The sequence below is a fragment of the Haemaphysalis longicornis genome, unplaced genomic scaffold (assembly GCF_048455015.1).
Source record: "Haemaphysalis longicornis isolate Haplotype H1 unplaced genomic scaffold, Haemaphysalis longicornis Haplotype H1 scaffold_7, whole genome shotgun sequence".
Lineage (NCBI taxonomy): Eukaryota > Metazoa > Arthropoda > Arachnida > Ixodida > Ixodidae > Haemaphysalis > Haemaphysalis longicornis.
Genome location: NW_027526422.1, coordinates 27,274,610 through 27,295,188, shown reverse-complemented (window position 1 = coordinate 27,295,188; position 20,579 = coordinate 27,274,610). Strand labels below are relative to the sequence as shown.

General features: G+C 48.5%; 1 protein-coding gene and 1 non-coding gene across 2 annotated transcripts in view; one reads left to right on the top strand and one right to left on the bottom strand.

Annotated features, from left to right (window-relative positions):
* Nucleotides 1-6,843, bottom strand: part of LOC144147383 (uncharacterized) — a 54,580-nt gene extending 47,737 nt beyond the window's left edge. Inside the window, exon 1 of the mRNA XM_077679506.1 lies at nt 6,387-6,843. Within this exon, the coding sequence (XP_077535632.1) occupies nt 6,387-6,495 (109 nt within the window). The 5' untranslated portion in view covers nt 6,496-6,843. The remainder of the gene's footprint in view (nt 1-6,386) is intronic.
* A 13,042-nt stretch (nt 6,844-19,885) lies between these two features.
* Trnat-ggu (transfer RNA threonine (anticodon GGU)) lies at nt 19,886-19,958 on the top strand. The gene has a single exon. It is a non-coding gene; the product is annotated as a tRNA-Thr (tRNA).
* Nucleotides 19,959-20,579: the final 621 nt, after the last annotated feature.

The following is a 20,579-nucleotide window of genomic DNA, read 5'->3' as shown; positions in this document are numbered from 1 at the left end:
CTTTAAGGCGCTAATTGCTCCCTGGCTTCCAAGAATGCGCACGACCGCACATTAATCAGGGGCTTGCGCGCGTGCCACCGTATGCATGAGGCTACATGCATGCGTTCGGCTGCGTGTTGTTGCGTGTTCGAGGTACACGTTTAGGTCGCCGTGTCGGTTGGCCGAAGAGTAAGGACTGCATGCAATGTACCTTTTTATATTACCTGAGGCCTTTTTACGGTAGAAGCTATGAGTTTTATACGGCTGCTTTCTCCGAGGCTCAGCGTATTGCTAGCCTGCGAAAATGTGGGTAATTTCTGAGCAAGTAATCACCCAAAGCCTATCGGCATCAGCATGCTTTATCAGCATGCTTTATATTCAGTGCAGGATGAAGACTCCTTTCTTTGACTTCCAACAGCTCATATCAATTGTTTACCAACAAATTTCATTATCTCATCTCTACATCGAGTGATTGGTCTTTTCTCGATTCAGACTTCCCCGAAGTTTATTATATACCTATGTAATTACATGCTACAGTGCAGAGCAGTGGTTCTCAGTAATGAGTGGGCTGAGGATCCTTTTTGGTCTGCAAAAGGGATGGGGGCCCCACGGTGAAATATGTTGATCGGGGTCATTTCGTCAACGAAGTTGCACTTGCACCTAATGTCGTTCATACACCTATTCAATGCCTATATTTTCTTCGCTGGTTTTTATGCTGATTCGTGTCATATTATCAAACTATTTCCCCTTTCAGCTAAAGTAGTCCTAACGCCTTCAATATGCCTGTCTTATGTGTGTCTGGCTTGGTGCACAGCGGGCTTGTTAGGCAAAAAGCCAACTTTAAAATACGTGCCAAGCGGAGCATGTGAACGTACAAGCCATTTAGCGAAGCCACTTTTTAGGGCCTAAGAAAGCGTGGTGCTCCATGATAATTCTTGGTTATTAAATAGCATTCTTAGTGGGACCGATGGTGTTCTGTACAAAAACTAATGCGCTTCCCCATAGACCGGTTGGTCTACAAAACATTGCCCGCGTATCTGCTCCTTTCGTTGCAAATGTCGACAAAAGACGATAGTCTTTATCGACTTTTGTCAAGTAAATGTCTCCTTTCGCTTTCCCGCTCACCTCTCATGTTGTTCCTCTTGCGTCGCGCTCCTCCCAAGGTAAAGACGCTAAAGGTTTGCTTAAATAATTTTAAATTTACCGCGTTGCGCTGCTCCAAACCGGGTGTTTCGATGCCAACGCTGCCGTACGGCGAAGACACGCGTGAATCGAGGCGCCCTACTTCAACGTTTATAGAACCGCGTTTCCCTACTCCACAGACGTTGCAAGCAGAACGTGGAACCTATCTAGTGGAACCTTGCGTAACTGTTGCCGATTGATTTTTTAAAACGGCGCCAGAAGCTTCAGTGGCCCGGGAGACAGCAGGCGATGGCGGAGTGAATTTTTTTTTCTGCAGTTGATGAAGTATTTAATTTCGCAAAAATCAAGCATGTATAATTTTTTATAAAGGAACAGTGCAGATATCACTTCTGTATTTATCTGTTGTCTTATATTTGCGTAATATCTTGTTCTTGTTAAAAATGTTGACAAGTATGAACATTACACCGCTCTTAGACGGGCAGATTTAGCTGTGACTATATAAGACTACTGCGCAGGCATTGTTTTACTTTGGCCGGGTGGCTGAGTCGAGTAACAGAAAGACAGACAGACAGGCGGACAGACAGACCAAAATTTCTGGGTTTAAGTAGCCCATGAAAGACTATCGTCTTTAAAAAGCTCTGCGAGATCGCTGGTCACACCACGCGTGCGCGAAGCCGGGCTTCCATTCTGTCAAAACGGTCACTTGAAAATCGTGAAAAAGGAACGGCTCTAGATAAGACAATGCACGCATCAATCATGCAGAAGGAGCCAAATAGTACCCATTTGTCTTATAAACCAGGTGCAGGTATACATTTACATCGTTCGTAGATGCCTTTACTTATTGTGTGAGAAACCCTCGCATGGGTTCGTTTTTCGTTCGAGATGTGGGTTTTGAAAGTTTGACGATCTGACGCACTTTCAGCGAAGTTTAGACGCCCTGTTCTTTCGCACTTCTCTCAACTGATATAAATCCTTTCTTCTTGGTTTAGCAAAAATTTTGTTTTGGTAAATATGCTTATGCAGATAGGAATTAGCAACAAGACCACACAGCACACAATCAGTTCTAGCTCTGTGCGCACGCACGCACGCTGACAGCATAAATCATATACAGTCGAACAAAGTAACCGCTGTCGCTGCTGTCTTGCTTTCTTCGCGCGGCTTTCATCCGATGGCGCTGCTTCGTACGTGTTTACACAAGCAGCACCGCAGATACACATATAAACATGCACAACACATAACGCAGCGAGCGGAGACAGTCGAACAAGGCGGCTCACGCACTCCCCTTCGATACGCTCCTCACTAATCTGAGCGACTGGTGACGCATAACTCACTCATACAGCGCCTTACCCTAATTCGCCAGACTGATCTCATCTAGCAGAATGGAACGTGATCCGCGCCTCGAGATGGTACGGATAAAGTTAGACCACTATGGCATCTTAAAGGTCCGCCGAAATGTGGACACATATGCGTGCTGGCTCTTCGACTTCACAGAAGACCAGCCACCGGAGCCAGGATCGAAACCTCGTGCTCTGTACAACGCTTTGCATCTGAGCCAGCCGTACGGGTTTGTGTTTTCAACCTTCGCAGCCTGTTTCACAGCGGAGCCTGTAAAAACAGGGGAGTTAGCTAACTCCCCTGTTTCTCGCGTGCGTAGACCGATAAAAGCCGCTCTCTTCCGCCTCCCTTTGGCACATCCTCTCCCTTCGGGCTCCCGTTTGCCTCTGGCGTGTCATGTTTGGATGTAATATGACGTATATTGCCCCTGGAAAAAATGTGTTCCCAGCAATGCATTTGCGTTTCAGCGAAATCTTGATCTTTGTAAGCTGGGTTTTCCACAATGTGTATTGAACAGTGAAGCCTACTCAGAGAATTGAAATGAGTAACTTTTGTTGAGATGCGGGAGGTCACGTGACCCTATCTTGGGAAGGGGAAGAATGGAAGAGAAAGAGGAGGTGTTGATCAGTCAGCCATGATTGGGGCTCATCGGAGATGATGCGTGATATTTTGGGAGGTAGAGTGTAGACCCCACCTCACCCTACCTTTGCCAGGCCACTCTTAATAAAAAAATGGCCGCGTATCTTCTCCTTTCGTCGCAAATGTCGATAGTCGACTGGCGCCCCTCCCTAGTAAAGGTCTCCCTTCTCTTTGCCGAGCACCTCTCATTGTGTTCCTCTCCCGTATTGTTCATCCCAAGATAACACGCTGGAGGATTGCTCAAGTCAATTTAAATTTACCGCGTTCCGCTGTTCTAAGTCGGATGCCTCGATGACAGCGCTGCCGTACGGAGGAGACGCGCGTGAATCGATGCACCCCACTACAACATTTATAGAACCACGTTGTTCTACTCCACGAGCGTTCCAAGCAGAACGAGCAACCTGTCTAGTGGAACCTTTCGTTGCTATTGCCGTTAGATTTTTAAAATACCGCCAGGAGGTAGCGCTGGCAACAGCAGGCGACGGTTTTCTGCATTTGATGTAGTATTTCATTTGCAATCGCTAAAACCAAGCATCCACGAATTTTATAAGAAAGCAACACTGCAAATATTACTTACGTATTGATTTTCTGCCTTCTATTTGCGTAATGTCCTGTTCTTGTTCAACAATGTTGACAAGTATGGACATTAACACCGGACTTGGACGTTTAGATGTGGGTGTGGGTATATAAGACCACTGCGAAGCTTCTATTTCACTTTGGCCGGGTTGCTGAATGGAGTCACAGACAGACAGACAGACCAAAATTTCTTGGTTTAAGTAGCACAAGAAAGACTATCGTCTTTAAAAACACCTAGAGCATGTAGAAAATTAGGGTCTTCGTAAGGGGGGGGGGGGGGGTGTAAGGAGACGAGTTAACAGAGAAAGAGATAGGCGGTATTAGCGCAAATGCGGCGGAGGGAGACCACCGACGACAATCAGGCTGCGGATGCCAAGCATAAATGCGACGCTCGTCACGACCCCGCAAACCGCAAGGCGGAAAACCCAAGTCGTCGGCTTGTCTACACCCCGCTGGACGTTTTCCCGTGGCAAGGGGCCGGTTTGAGCGGGAGTGTGTGGCCAACCGATTCGGCGTCGCTTCTGCGGTAAGTGATCGTTTGTGGTTTCGTGGGACATCGGCACGTGACGTTCAACAGCGAGAACGTGCGGCCGCGGTGTTAGGGCAGTAGGTAACGTCGGAACGTGTCGACGACGTGCGCATGTGTGGTGTACCAACCCACCAACAGCTCCGTTAAATCATCCACGTTCACAAAGGAGAATGGAACTGAATTTTTTCGCGTGTTTTTTTTTTATTGAGATGTTAGGTTTCCTTCCTAGTGTTTTATTTGCGTTTTGTGTGCACGAACAGTAGCAATTAGGACATATTTCAATAAATCTCTGAATTCTGTATTGGCAGAATATTATTGATCTGCACTACAATAGGCAAATGCGACATTTCTTGCTTGAAAGGCCATAATTTTCATGAATTGGCTGGGTTTATATTCAAGGAGAATATAGGAGAATTATCGGAACAAGAATTCAAACGGTCGACGTTTTGAATGTTCCTTACTTTTGTAGCACTGAAACGTATCTGCTTGCTCGGCATGTAACGCCCTTTTTTATCGACCCCTCTCAACCCTCAAGCTTTTTCACTTCTCTCTCGCTTCTGCCATGATGACTGCAACGGAGCTTTGCTCAGTTGAATTAAAATTTCCCGCGTTCTCTCTGCTCGCGTGACATCTGTTGGGACCGTTGGTTTTCTTAGTGCGTTGAACAGCTCGAGCCGAAATTCTCTGTTTTAGTCTTTGCTTCTTTCTCACCTCTCTTAGGGACTGTTTTTAACGCGCTGTTTTTTATTTGATCTCGTTAAAACCAATCCAACATTATTCTTATTGAAATAAAAAAAAAAAACGCTGCTAGTCTCGCGGTTATGTACTCGCATTTTGCCTTAAACATGGCTGATGTTTCCGTTGCGCAGAATAAAGTGGACATAATTATGCCAGCAGTTCTAGTGGTTTAGAACAGTCTTCTCTACATACACTTTGTGTTCAAGCATTTATAGCTGTTTTTTGGCTGTCCTGTTGAATCGACTGCCGGGTAGACATACAAACAGACCGTTTGGTAGCGCACGAAAGACTGTGCCCTAAAAAAATTAAGCGAATGCGGTGACGCACTTTTAAATAATTTGTGATTCTCGACACCGGAAGGAATTTGTCCCATTATTTTCAACATTGTTAATCTGATTTAAGCCTTGTCGTTCGGCGAATTCACATGGTATAAAAAAAGAGAAAGCACAGCAGCGAGCTTTCGTAAGACCGTTAGTCTGTAGAGACGCTTCCCGCACGGTGCTGGCGCGGAGGATACGTCGGTTAGACTTCGAAAAAAATGCAAATGGCCAAAACGAAGTTCACTACTCAGACGATGGCTCTTCTGATAGATTTTTAAAGCGTAATGTTAACAAAGGACATGATAAATTTGTTTTCGGCTCTCAAGTCATCTCTAATTTAAATACTTTATTATGTTTTGTACAAAATTACACTAGCCAGTCGCTCGCCAGCCTGTTGGATGGGGCGTAAATAAATGTTTATCCAAGTTAGGCCAGAGCAACTTTGCCGCTCAAAAGCAAGTATGAAAACGTTAGGCGTAAGAATTTGCGTCGTGAATGTAAAGTCAGGCTGCCCTTGATCGCATAATGCCAGTAACAGAGCTATTCCGTTTGCGCATGGAAAGGAGGAATCGAATTTCCCTTCGCCCAATTCTCAGAAGCGTCGATGTTAGTTCTTGCGGGACGAGCCCTACAATGTGTGCGTATTTGAATTTAGGAAGTATCAGACCCTGAACAGTTAAATATTTCACTTTTGCCGGAGCACATTTACGTCTGCGTCTGAGTAAACGTAGTTCGCTGAGTGCTTTAAGATGAAAGATTCAAAATACGGGAATGCTAGCTAAGTTATATGCTAGAGTGACACCAAGGCACTTATATTCTTTCACTCTATCAAGAGCTCTGTTACAGAAAAGACATGATTTTTTTCGCTGGTGTCTTCTTGTTAGGGACAAAAAGCGGAACTGATTCATCCAGGTTAAGTTTCGACCTCCTCGTTTCTCCAAGAACGCATCTTGTTTAGAGCCGACTGGACGGCAAATTGATCACCGAGATATGTATAGAGTACAGAAAACATGTTCATTTACTTCGGCGAAAACAGAGCTTTCGTTTAGATTTTTTAAAAATATCATCGAAAGATATTCCCGAGTTATGCACAACACAGAACAGCCACCTTGAACAAAAGAACTTACCTTTGTGGGCACCGACGCAGGTAGAACAGTGCAACAGCAGAACCTGGAGGGCAACATTCACTAAAGTCGCCTTGCTACCAGAACCAAAATTGTCTGCAGTCCGCACCATTGTCGTCTGCGTCCCAGTAGCAGACGACAAGCGAGGAATGTCACGTGGCTCACACCGCGGTAAACCGCCTTCCCACGGACAAACACAACAGGAAAGAACCGACCACGCGATTCTCCCCGAAAAAGGAAATCAAATAGACTCGCGCTCTGCTTCACAATTTACCGACAACTGACGCCAGACACGAAGGGAATAAGCGAACGCAATTAGCGAGATGAGCGCGTCGAGTGAACCGCGCGACGTCGATCAGTCAGGCCGATTTGAAGAACGGCCTCGGCCGGTGATCGCCCCCTCGCGACCCGGGCTCGATCTGCAGCGCTGGTCGAGCGGGCGCCATCTGCGATCGACGAGCCACTCCGAGCCCCATTTGAACTCGGCCCGGGCTCCCGCCGCGGGCCCTCGAGAGAGCGCCAACGTCGAGCCCAGCGACGCCAAACAAGCGTTCCGAGAAACAGCGACGGCGGTGACTCCCCTTTCCTTCCTCCGTGCTCGTTTCCGTCGACGCCACGCTTTCCGCCTTTCTTCGAGCCGCGAAAACGTGACGTGTGCGATCGGTTCTAACCGAAGTGGTCGTATTGATTGACCGCCTGTCACCCTAATTTCGCGCAACCTGCACGCGTCGGTATCGACGTTTCGGATGTACTTTCTGCTCGTTTGTTCCTAATTTTGCCGGAACGAATATGAACGCTCGTCAAGTAATATTTTGTAGGTATTGCTCCCGTGATAGTGGAATGCGTACAAACTTTTCAAATGGAACAATAGCTGCATTTTTGGACTTAGGTTAAACTGTTAGGTAGTTTTAACCTAAAAAGCAGGTGTGTGTATATCGGTATATAACAAAGTCGTGAATACAAATATACCGCTATAGCCGCAGCAGCTGCAGTTTATTTACCCAGAAAATGACAAAGAAGTGGGAGCGAGTGTCGCCGTCCCATGCACTTTTCTACACTTCGATTTGTGGGATCACAATTTGTGAAGGGTAAAACGGGATTGACTGAGCTTGCCGGGAGACTGTTTTTAAACTGAATCCTTAAGAGGCGAGACGATCCCGGGAGAGGGTATCCGAACGCGCAAAATCGGTTGCCTGATTTGGAGGCAGCCGGTAGGCCGAATTACCTCGAGGAGCGACCTTTATACCGAAGCTGCATATATATGGCTACTCAGGCAAATTTCCTGTGTCCGTGAGTGCATACAAAAAAAAAATAAATGCGTCTTATCGCTGGTTCGCTCCCCGGAAGTGAAGGGGCAGCGGAGAGGGGAATTTTGGGAAAGAGTAAGGGCGCCTGCCATTGAAGAATGTGCGGGTTCACTGCGCCCTCGGCGCGAAACACGAGCTATCACTCGACAATCTTCGACTTCACTCCACCCTCTGTGCGTTCACTGCGCAGTTCACTGCGCGTTCACGCCGGTGGCTTGAGCAACGTCAACGTGTTGCCTGTGGTGCAATTGTAGATGGGGGCTAGTTACTGCTTCGAAAGCGGCTGTCTGGCAGCCGCTTTGCCAAAGCCGAATTATCACGCGACAAACTTGGTTTAACCGCGTTCGACCACGGCAAAATTTATGGCTATGGTTCCATGTATGCATCGTGTCTGAGAAACAAAACTTTCTTAGATATGACTGCCGTCAACGCTCGGTGGAAATAACATTTGTCCGTACCTCTCGTCAAAATGTTGTCACAACCATGCTATGTGCTAGCAAGCTTCACTTGTCATATACCTTCACAGAGTGGAATGGCTCCTAATTTTTTTCTGCACAGGGCGTTCCCAGGAGCCCCAAGGTGGGCTTAAGTACTGGGGGGGGGGGGGGGGGGGGGCTGAGGTACGTCCATCGCCTTTCGCCAACATGGGAATCTAAGCAGCCATATGCTGCTGGGCATCGTATAAGCCACCTCGACAAAAATAAAAAAAAGGTAGTACGCTATATACCGTATAAACCGGAATATAGGTCGAGTTTTTTTCCAAAAAAATTCGCACAAAAGTCACCCCTCGTCTTATATAGCGGTCATTGGCAGAATTTAAATCGTTGTCTGGCAACAGTGTGCAAGCGTAGTCCGTCGCCATCGCCATTCGTATCGGACTGCTCTCTCGCACTATCAGGCCTTTATTTGCTTTCGCTTTTTTCTAGTTTTTCGTCTTTTACTCGTCTATTGTACGTGCGCACGTACTGTACATTTCTTTACGTGTCTGTTCCGAGATTAGTGGCGGCAGTCGACGCCAGTTCACCGCGGCGTTTAAGCTGGCGGCGATTGAGTCGCCGAGCAGAATGGGAATATGGCGGCGCAACGCCAGTCAGGCGTTTCGGAGAAAAGTCTGCGGTACTGGCGGAGCCAGAAACCTCAGCTGTGCGCGTGCAACCCCCGAAACCGATCGTTCCGTGGACGTCAAGCGGTGCACCCCGAGTTGGAGAACAAAGTGGCGGACTTCGTCCGGGAACTTCGCACACGATCGTTCCGGAGGCCATCCGGACCGGCTCCGCGAACTGTACAGTGAGTGGATAGCCGGCGACAACAAAAAGACCCATACGGGCCGGCTGCGACCGTGTCAAGCTGGGTGTCCTTCTCTGGGCAGTCGCTGCCCGACGACATGGTTACACGAGCGTTCAGAAAGTGCTCCATCAGCAACGCGCCTGACGGCATGGAGATGACAGTGTGAAGCAGTCATCCTCGGACGACTCTGAGAGCTCGGACGAGTGACTTCGGCAGGCATAGTGAGTGGCAGTGACGGACGGGCGTCGAAAATAAATATAGACATTGTGTATGCGCTTCTGTGCTGAATTATTTTTTTTGTCAACTTCTCCCACCTCAAGGTAGGGGGTCGAACTATAATCCGGTTTATACGGTACCTACGACTGGCCGTGCTGATATCGACACACGCACCTGGGTTTTTACATGTAGATAACAATATGCGCGCTGCGTTTTTATCCGTAGGAGAGGTGCCAGTCTCAAAGATACGCCGACTTCGTGTGGTATTAAAGGAGTCGAAATATGCCCAAGCGCCCTCAGGCACTGCAAGATTTTCTTTATCTTTCATACGCTGTCATCGTGACATCCAGTGCAGAGGTGAAATCCTATGGGCTGCCGGAAAACTTCTTAACATGAAAGCGTTTTACGCCCGGGTACACCAAGATCTCAGTGACGTCATATCCGTCACAGAAATTACGTCACCAGAAAAGTGCATTTAAGGCGGTGGCGCTGGGTTTCGAGCCCGCGAACTCTCTCACCGCAACGGAAGGTGCGAGGTGCTGCTCCTGCCAACTGGCTATGAACTCAGACATCAATAGCTCTACGAACGCGCCTTATATCCTTCCCTATGACTCATTCAGATGGTGCTGCCGTCTAGGAGAAGCGAAGCGAAGTAACGCATCATGACGCTAATGAGCGCCGGCAGTTGGAGCCCCAATGCAAGTGCCTTCAAGGCCCCTAAAATTCGCCTTCGTGTACGGGCCCGGGACGCGCGTGAATTTAGGCACCCTCCGCTGCTTACTGCTTCTGAGAGAGCTACTCGTCGGCGAACGGAACCCCGGACTAGAGGGCCCGACCATGGCTCTGAGCAAATAAAGTTTTCCTTTTCTCTCTCCCTCTCTCTCTCTCTGGGAGTGATGGCCCCTTGTATTTTTCTGTTTCTTGCGTGTCAGCGTCACTCCGTCTGGCGGGGTCAGGTTTGCGAACCCTTCGCACATGAAGAAGGTTCCTTCAACATTCGACTGCTCCTGCTAAGGAACCTTTCACTTTCGTGTTTTACCGATTCCTATGAAAGAGGAATCAACCACAATTTTAAAGACGATAGCCTTTCTTGGGCTACTTAAACCCAGAAATTTTGGTCTGTCTGTATGTCTGTCTATGTCTGTATGTCTGTCTGTCCGTCTGTCTGTCTGTGACTCGATTCAGCCACCCGGCCAAAGTAAAATCGATATTGCGCAATAGTCTGATATACTCACAGCCACATGTAAACGTCTAAGCCCGGTTTATATGTTCATACTTGTCAACTTTGTTGAACAAGAACAAGACATTACGCAAAATAAGACAGGAAATTAGTACACAAGGGATATTTGCAGTGTTCATTTATTAAAAAATTCATGGATGCTTGGTTTTTCGATAGCAAATGATATTCTACATCTACTGCAGAAAGCTGCCGCCTCCTGGCGACATATGAAAAATCACGCGGCAAAATCAACGAAAGGTTCCACTAGCTAGGTTCCACGTTCTGCTTGGAACGCACGTGGAGCACGGCCACGCCGCTCTATAAACCTTCTAGTCGGCCGCCTCCATTCATGCGCGTCTCCGCCGTACCGCAGTGCTGGCATCGAGGAACCCGGCCTGTAGCAGTGGAACGCGGTAAATTCAAATCGCCTTGCGCAAACCTTTAGTGTGTTTACCTTGGAATGAGCGCGACCGTACAGGAATAGCATGAGAGGTGAGCGGGAAAGCAAAGGGGGGCATTTCCTTGGCAAATGTCTACAAAGACTATCGTCTTTTGACGACATTTGCAACGAAAGGAGCAGCTACGCGGCCAATTTTTTGTGACGTTTCGCGTAGGCAGCCATTCACAAGAGACCAATCGAGAAATCAACCCCATTGGAAGTTTTCCGGCACACCATAGGATTTGGGCCCCGGTCCCGCGTTGTGAGGGGAGCTGTGATTTCAATAGCTTTATGGGGAGCGTACGACGCGTCGTTATCTGCACAAATCCCGCAGCTATGGCGCCGTGCCGGGATCGCCGCGCCACAACGGTGTTTTTGGTAATGCATCACAGCTCGGCTCGCGCGCTCTGTCGAGATCCATGCCGCTGCGACAGTGAGCGCTTGGATATAGGGGCAAAATGGCTTTGAGAGCCCCATCAGCGGGTAATGACGTGTCGCAGTGCATCGAGTTCTTGTTTTAGTGGTACAAGTGGTGCAGAGATCATATTCCCCGTAAAGGTAAGTGTGTCCGGAAGATGCACTGAATAGCTGTTGACCTGTGCGTACGTAGTACATGCGCTGTTGTGGCATTCTTGTGTTATATGAGGCATTTTTTCTTTGTGTTGTTACATTGCTGCGCTCCAAAGTTTCCGATGTCACAGCACGTGAACGCGCCGAATTGTGAGTGGCTAGGTCATGTGTTCGAGCAGCAACATAATTCTTGATTGATTGTATAGGGTTTAAAGCGCCGACGCAACGCAGGCGATGAGGCGCGCCGTAGTGGGGGGCTCCGGATTAATTTTGACCGCCTGGGGATCTTTAACGTGCGCCGAAATCTCGCCACACAGCAACATAATTCTACCACATGAATTCACTTGCCCATCCCACCAATGACCCCGCATTATTTTTCTTATATTTTGTACGAACAGCAGCTGCCTCGTTCACCTTTTTGCAGTGTATTGTTCGCGTTGATTCTTGGGCTTGTCGGTTGTGCATATTCTTGAATGGGACCCTAAAGCGTTTTTTCGATTTTTTTTTGTATACTAAATGCTTTCACAACGTAGTCAACAAACACATCAAGTACTTACAATAAGCGGTCCCAAAGTACATTGGCCAAAAATTACTGCCCTGTGCCCACCAGGTGATTTAGAAACTATCTCAAAAGAATTTTCTCCCTTTCCCGGTCTTGGCGTTCTTCGACCGCAGGAATTACGTCATTACAGCGGTGTAACTGTAGCTTTCGCAGTGATTCCAGGCGCGAAGGAAAGAGTGAAAGCGTTCATCGGCACTGTTGCGCAGCCCTTTGAATTCACAGTGCAAAAAGGGAAAAGAAAAAGAACGGACGGAAGAAAGACGAGACTCACTCCCAAAAGGGCAGAAAGAACCACACACGAGAGAGAGACCCGCCGTGGTGGCTCAGTGGCTAAGGCGTTGTGCTGCTGAGCCCGAGGCCGCGGGTTCGATTCCCGGCCGCGGCGGCCGCTTTTCTGATGGAGGCGAAAAGCAAAAACGCCCGTGTGTACGAGATTTGGGCGCACGTTAAAGATCCCCAGGCGCGCCTCATCACCTGCGTTGTGTCGGCGCGTTAAACCCCACAATCAGTCACACACGACAGGGAAATGGAAGCTCATACGATAAAAAAAAAATGTCGCTTTCTCTTCCTTCGCGTTACCGGCGAAATATATCACCAAATGTCAATTTGGAAGGGAATGGTGGCGACACTGTCATGACAGCTTCATTGATTTGTTCTCGCGTGTTACGTGTCCATATTCCTGTTTTGTTCCTGTATTTATATGTCAAACGTCGCAGCAATTAGCTTAGTTCAAAGCCAGCTCCTGTGCGTCTCGTCTTCCCTAAGTGCTTACTTGTTGCGCTGTGAACTCCAGAATACGGTATTGTTCGCTTATTTTTGTATACTGCTTACCACAACTACATTTAATTTTAAGCATACCGCAACCCTGCATTCAAATAAGTTTTAATTACTAATTAATTAAATGGGGCAGTATTTGGTAAACTGTTACAGTCGTTAACAACAATATAAATGCAAGAGCTTTATTTGGCTGATTGAGTGACTTTTCGTGGGCGCCATTCACACGGAGCAGCCGTGAAATCAGCCGTGCTCATCAAACGACTGCAGAAGGACGTCATCACTGGCAGCCGGAAATGGGAAGCCTTGCCGTGGGTGGTCACGACGGTGAGCCATTGTTTTCAGTCGCCGCTGATGACGGATGCGGTGGGCACGTCCGACCCAAACTCAATCTGGCTGCCATCCGGTGGCCACTGGCAGAGCGCGCAGTCATCCAACGGCCAATCACCGGCATTGCGAGACGCGTTAAAAGAGTGCCCTTTCTTCATGAATGTGAAAAAGATCACTTTGCAAACCTCGCTTTCTCAGTCCAATTTCAACGCTGGGAGGGCACGAATGCACCATCTCTGTTCCGACACTCTCGAAGTAACGCTTTTGCGTTTTACAGCTTAGGGCACGAGCGTAGAAGTCCTCTGCAGCTTTTTTGGGGTGCTGTTCTAAAACACTGGATTTGTCTGCTACTAACATAAGCTTACCTTTCTTAACTGCCGTTCACCTTAAACAATACGTGCTTTGTGGAAGCTTTAATATCGTCTAGTTCTCGTGTTAGTGTCACTTATTGAAAACAATGATATATTTCCTGGCATTTTTGTCGCACTAAAGGTGTCACCAAAGAATGGAGATGAATCGGGAAGGAAAAAGGAGGGGCGGGGGGCAGTCTTACTGATTTTGAATAAGCAAACAAGTTATCGCTGGCCCTCGAACTTGTCGAAGGACAACGACGGCAGTGCGATCTTTCAGATAAACAAAAAGCTACTGAAACTTTAGTGTCCCTTTAATGCGAGTGATGCTTACATACAGCTGCAGTTTTGTAAACTGCTGGAGGCACCAGTGCATCATGAAACGACTTTTCAAACAACTTGCGTCGTATGTTTTGTAAGCAATGACTGTCAAAGCGCTCCGCGTATAGTTTAGGACTTGCCTACCGCTGACTATCGTAGAGAAAAAAAGAAAGAAGAAAGACAGAGAAAAATAAGGAAAAACGAAAGGAAGAAATAAAGAAGGGAGGAGAGAAAGAAGGGAAGAAAGAAAGAAAGAAAGAAAGCAAAAAGAAAGGAAGGAAGGCAGAAAGAAAGTAAAAATGAAGGAAGAAGGAAAGGTATAAAAATAAAGGCGCGGCAAAACTTTCCGTCCTCCAACCTCCTTCATGAAATTGCAGCAATCGCGTTGTTTTTTGTCATTTAATTACTTTTAACACGGGGCCCGAATTTTCATTAAAGTACGTACCCTAACTCAATTGCGATGTTCTGATTTGAAGTAAATGCATGCCAAGCGGGGCTCGCTGAGGCGAATTCCGCCTCCTACACGCAATCTCCTACAACCGACTCCGCAAACTAATCATTAACCCGAAAGAATATGAAGGGTGGGAATAGAGGGTGAAAATATGACAATGTTTATACGATAGGCTCGATTCAGGTTCGGTGCCTCGGTAACGCCGCGCGCTCAGGGTGATAAAATTTACCCGACAAGCAAAATGAGTAACAAAGCCTGCCCCGGCGGTGTACGTTTACCGTGCTGCCCATAAAGACAAATCAATCCCCTCGTCAGCGGTCGTTTCGCTGCTTTGTTTGCGCTGCGCAAATGTTGTCATTCTGCAGAGCGACAATCCACGTGATGGCTAGTTGTTGATTTTACGGCAAGCGCAAGAAACAAAAAATTAACAATAAAACAGTCGCGGGAACTCAAGGTCCATGAAAATGATAGCGCACTAATGTGACCCATGACCGTACTGCTTCCACTGCAACAAGCACAATGGTATGTTTGTGCTGTTTTTCGTAACTTGCAGCGCAACTTACGTAACTTTCTCGAGAACTGTTCATTTGAGGGTGCTTTAAGAAATTGGTATCCTTGCTTTTTATTTTAGTTTTTGTTTGGTTACAGTGACTACAATTTTTCATTAATTTTTCTCCCTATGCCCTTTATTCGCTCTCCTTCTGTCTCCTATCCATTCCAGAATGATGGAAACGTTGTCGGCAAGATTGTTTCATGGACATTGATCTTTCCGTGGTCGCTGCTTAAGTGGTTGGGAGATCGGCTTTCACATGTAGTTACTGCTCTCCTAGCCCGCACGGATTATATGTATAGGAGAACTAAAGCTGCCCAATATTGAAATAAGGGCTTCTTAAATCGAAATGTTCGTAAAAGTAAAGCAAAACTCTAGCCTTAAACCACTCTCCTAAAGTGACCGTCACTTTAAAGCAAACTAACAGTACGATGAGCCAGAAAAAGTTTCTTCGAGGGTTTCTCATAGGATGCAGAGGATGATTGGCGCATGTGATCGCTTAGTGGTTGTGGTGCGATTCACCGTGGAATTAAGAGGAAACCTTTTTTATCAAAGTGATGAATCTATGAATTACCTCTGACGTTGAGAATTGCCAGCCGGGAAGACAATTGTCATTTTGAATTGTGCGCCTCATGAGGTACCGCGAAATAACTTCGCACCAGAGTTCTTCAATTAGGGTGTTGCGAAACTCTGCTTCAGATGCCAGGCGGCGCGCGCCCCCCTGCTCCGTCGGAGCCGAGGGGCAAGTGTATACTGGCGCGCCCCTAGGGGACAAAAACTGAACTTCAATAAACTACCACTTAATCACAATTTTATATGCAGAGCATCTGATTCACTCGCGTTGTCCCTCCGGCGTCGTCGTCGTTGTCGTCGGCGTTGTCCACCCCTCCCCCATTCTCCTCGCCGCGCCAGCTGCGCTCTCCGCCGCTCACCCCCTCTTCTCTCCGATAGCGAACACTCTCTCGCGAGGGGCATTGGATTGGATTGGATTGGATTGGATTGGATTGGCTTGGCTTGGCTTGGCTTGGATTGGATTGGATTTGGATTGGATTGGATTAAAGTGGATTGTGTTGGATTGTGTTGCGTCATAGCCGCGGCACGTTGTGTCATAGCCGCGGCAGACGCGCTGGGGCCGGCGCATGTGCAGTACTCTCTCTTCCGCGGTTTCCTCTCCTTCGGGCGCGCTGCGCATATAACCGGTGTGCCGTTCTCCGGCGAAGCAACATCCACGCTTGGCTCAAACACCTAGAGTCCACGCCGCTTTACAATTACGCCAACGTCGTCATCGACTGGGACCGGCTTACGCAGTCCCCTCAACGTTACGCGCGCGCTATAAAACGCGGTCCCATCGCCGCTCCGCCTATGCGTCGCATCTACACAGGAGTTCCCGCGAGGGGAGGTGGGAGTTTTTTTTGTAAAGTATATTTGATTTTTAAATTAGAAGACATTTATTAACTAAAAGTTACTTAGGTTTTTGTGGTCTTTCTCTTTTATGACTTACAGCAGAAGCCGCAAGCACTTGAGCACTTCAACTTTCTGCCGACAGACGACAGGCTAGTCAACTTGCCCCGTGGTTGCCCCAGCGCAGAGGGGCCGACCTACGACCGGCTTTCGATACATGGGGCCTATGGAGAGTTTCGCAACTGATATATATCCAGTAACTCTGCTGCGCACTACCGCCTAACCTGACGGCGATGCCCGCCTGCCCACTCGGCACTCACTAATTCTAAAGATCGACTGTGGCGCCTCATGAGATGACGTTTTGCGCGCTGTTGAAGCATTGGCGCCGCGTCAACACAACACACCTGTCGCGCAAGGCTGCATGCAATTTACCCCAGACTCTATCTACCCTGCACCAAATTTTCCTGCATGTGGTACACATGACAGCATCGCTAATCTCCTATGGAACTTTCCCGAAGAGCCATTCCCAGTAACACCCCCTGGCGAGCTCTGGAAGGAGGTGCTGGGCAGCTCAGGCGTGCAGGCTCAGAAGAGTCGAACAGAACTAACTTCCAAGCTGGTCACCGGCAAGCACCTTTATAACCCAGACTCTTCTAAAATAAAGTTTTTAGATGCAAAGCATCTCTTAGTCGACCCTCCGTCGTCCCTCGTCGTCCGGCGTCCGCACCTATTCTCCTCGTCCCCCTCTCCACGCCAGCTGTAATAACGCCGCTCTCCTCCTCGCCGCTCGTCTCGTCTCGTGCCGGCTCAGGAAGACACCGGCAACACTGTCGCTCAAGGAGCCCTAACCAGCTGTGATAACGCCGCTCTCCTCCTCTCCGCTCCTCCTCGCCCCTCGTCTCGTGTCGTGCCGGCTCAGGAAGACACCGGCAACACTGTCGCTCCAGGAGCCTTAACCAGCTGTGATAACGCCGCTCTCCTCCCCACCGCTCGGCTCGTCTCGTGCCGGCTCAGGAAGACACCGGCGACACTGTCGCTCCAGGAGCCCTTAAAGGAAAGCCTGCTCGTCTCGTGCCGGCCCAGGAAGACACCGGCGACACTGTCGCTCCAGGAGCCATCTCGTGGTCGGGGCTATGTCCCTCCCTTGTTGTTGCGCCATCCACACCCCCACTGTGCATGCACGTCTCTCCTCCATTCTCCTCTATTCCAGCTGTATAAAAGCAGGTGCGCGCGCTGCGCGGCGTTCAGTCTGCTTCGCGACACCGCCTGCGCCGGTTCTGCTCCGGTGTGGAACCTACACGGAACCCCCATGCTTTGCATCACCACATAGTTCCCTTCGGGGAGATGGTGTAATTTTTCTTTCCCTGTCTCTGTTACTACTCCCTCCTAACAATTATCAGTCTGCCGAAGAGGTTTCTCAGTATGCGACAATCTGTTTTACAGCGGCATCTCTCGGCTCCGGATGGTCTTTTTGTTTGCCAGCGATCGGTTTCTGTGGCGACTTAGTGGCGGCGGGTAAGAGATACAGACACAGAGAGAGAGATTTAGTGAAAAGGCACGCCGCTGCACAGGAAGTGCATCCCAGGCAACTTGTCGTTCACCTCTGAGTTTAAGAGAGACGACAAGATTTGTACTGGGAAGTCTGGCGTTGATAGCCCTGTACCGGCATGTATCTGGAGGTTCCTGCGGTATAGAGCGTACGTGTAGATATACGAACAGTAGAATAGGCGGTTTTGCGACAGAAGAAGCGCGAGAGGGAAAGAGAAAATTCAAGCACACTGATGCAAGTAGGGGCCTTAGTGTCGCTGAATAATGAATCAAGGCAGGCAGTCTTCTCACCGAATTCTCTTGTGGAATTTTTTAAAAATTCGTATTTAGCAATGCGGAATATTCCCCGTACACGTTAAACGCACATGAGAACCTGCTTGAAGGCCAAGTTCGAGCGCACACAAATAGGTTTCGCTAACCCGCAGTGTCTTTCGATCGCCTAACCGTGCCGCCAAACGTTCGGTTCATACTCTTTGACATAAATAGTCGCTTAACGATGTCGAACCGCTCTCAGTACCTGCTAATGTCCATAAAAGCGCGCTGTTTGTCCTCTAGTTTGTAGAAAAGCCCCCATTCGTTGTGGACGAAAAAGTAAAACAACATCACAGGTTAGCTTATCGACGAGAGCAGGCGAGATGGCGCTACCCTTGCAAAGAGAATGTTCCATTCCTTTCCGTCAGCGTCCAGCGTTGATAGTGTAGGAGATTAGCGCGTAGAAGGATCATTAGTATACTGAAGTACGAGCATGGTTACGGGTTTCAAAAGAGGTTAAGAGTACTTTTTTTGCGGCAAGAATGGCCTGAGGTTTGAGGTCACGAATGGACAGCCGCGTGCGATCACCTTTCTTATAATTCCTAGAGACAGGTCTCCCTTACTTTTTTAAAGCAAAGCTTTAGTGCTTTCGTTCAGTGGTTCCGCGGAAAATCCGCAAGTTAACCTTTTGACCGCAGACACAACCCCGCCGACACACCCTCGAAGCGCATCGAGTGATTCGCAGGGCCCGCTGTCGGCGCTGCGCACAAGCCGCCGTTTTCAATCTTTCCGCGCAGCACGATCGGCGGCAGCCGCCGCCGCTGCGGCCGATCAGCTGATCGGCAGCCGACCACCCCCGCAGCCTCCTATGCATGCGCCCCTGGGTCGTCTCGGGCTACGTGACTCGTCTCGGGTTTGGCGAAGAGGAATGGCGCGTTCGCCGTGAATGAACACCGCGTTCGCCTCGTTCGCCCGGCCTCCTTCTGTGAGCGTTGCAAGGGACCGAACAGCTAAATCATTAACCAAGCGAAACCAAGACTCAACCAGGCTAAGCCAAGCTTTTGCTTTGCATATCCAAGGTTAGCTGAGCTAAGCGGCAGCCATTTTTTTTCACTCTGCACTTCACGTTTGAACAAAATTGATTCCCTCAACGGATTAGAGTAAACAGAAAAAGCAGAAGGCTTGCCTCCGTCCCTGACGAAGGCAAGTCTTGTCGAATTGTCAAAACGTTGGAAACACACTGAGGCCGCATCCTTCTCTCAAGTTCTTTATTTCTCTGGTGTTCTCACCGTCTTCAAAGTTGTATCGTTCCCTCTCTTAAAGTTATAGAGTAGACTCCCGTTAAGATGAACCTGAAGGGAACGTGAAAATTTGTTCGTATTATTAGAAATTTGGCTTATACGGATGTTTTTTTCATTCAGGTCGTTACAGGAGAGCGAAAGTGTTCGTCTTTACAGGAGTCGACTGTGTGGGTATACACACACACACACACACACACACATATATATATATATATATATATATATATATATATATATATATATATATATATATATATATATATATATATATATATATATATATATATATATATATATATAGCGAATCAGGAAATGGAAAATGAGGGGCTCCGTGAAATAAGACAGAAAATAAGGGTTGGCAGTCAAGAAAACCTCGGAAAGCAAAGGGGAGGTTGTGGTGGGTCATAGAAAGAGATGAACAATTTTTTGAATCGAAAAGAAAGTGGTGAAACCGCCGGGTGGGATCCGAACCGACATGTCGTAGACACTCGAGTCACGGCCCGGGGGTTAAAAAGAAGGTCCCCTTCACCCCGAGTAGTCGGAGTGGCGCTGGCTACCACCCCCACGTGCAGGACACAAAAATACCTTAACATAAATACCCGAGAAAGTGCTGGGGAAACAGCCCCGCCGGTAGCGTAGTGGTTATCGCACCAGACCGGTATTCTGGAGGTCGTGGGTTCGGATCCCACCCGGCGGGCATTTTTTCACCACTTTCTTTTCGATTAAAAAAATTCTTCATCTCTTTCTATGACCCACCACGACCTCCCCTTTGCTTTCCGAGGTATTCTTGACTGCAAACCCTTATTTTCTGTCTTATTTCACGGAGCCCCTCATTTCCCATTTTCTGATTCGCTACATGCTTAGCGAGGGCCTCGGTTCTGGCAGTCTTGGTGCCAAAGGGAGCTTAAGAGGGTTCAACGCTGGTCCACGGGGCGGCCTCTCTAGCATCCACCGTGGTCCCGCGTAATTCGCGCCAACAGCGCCAAATCCTCCCCTAGTGGTACGTGGCGTCTGAAAAACGTTGCATTTATCGTCATGGCAACGAGTGGCGAGGGGGAAAGGAGGTTGGTGACGTCGCGGACACTGATGACGTCATTTTTTCGCGGCAGCCGGTTCGGGCCGCCGCGCGCCGGCCGCAGCAACCGACGCTCGCCCAACTTCCGCGCCTGCCGCCGGTCGCTGCTCATGGGCCGCTCGGCAATGGCACCAGGCGCGAAAGTTGGACGAGCGGCGGCGATGCCTCGGAATGGCCGCCGCCCGTCGTTTGGTATGTGTGTGGAGTAACGTGTTTAACAATTGAACGAAGAAAACATGTTGG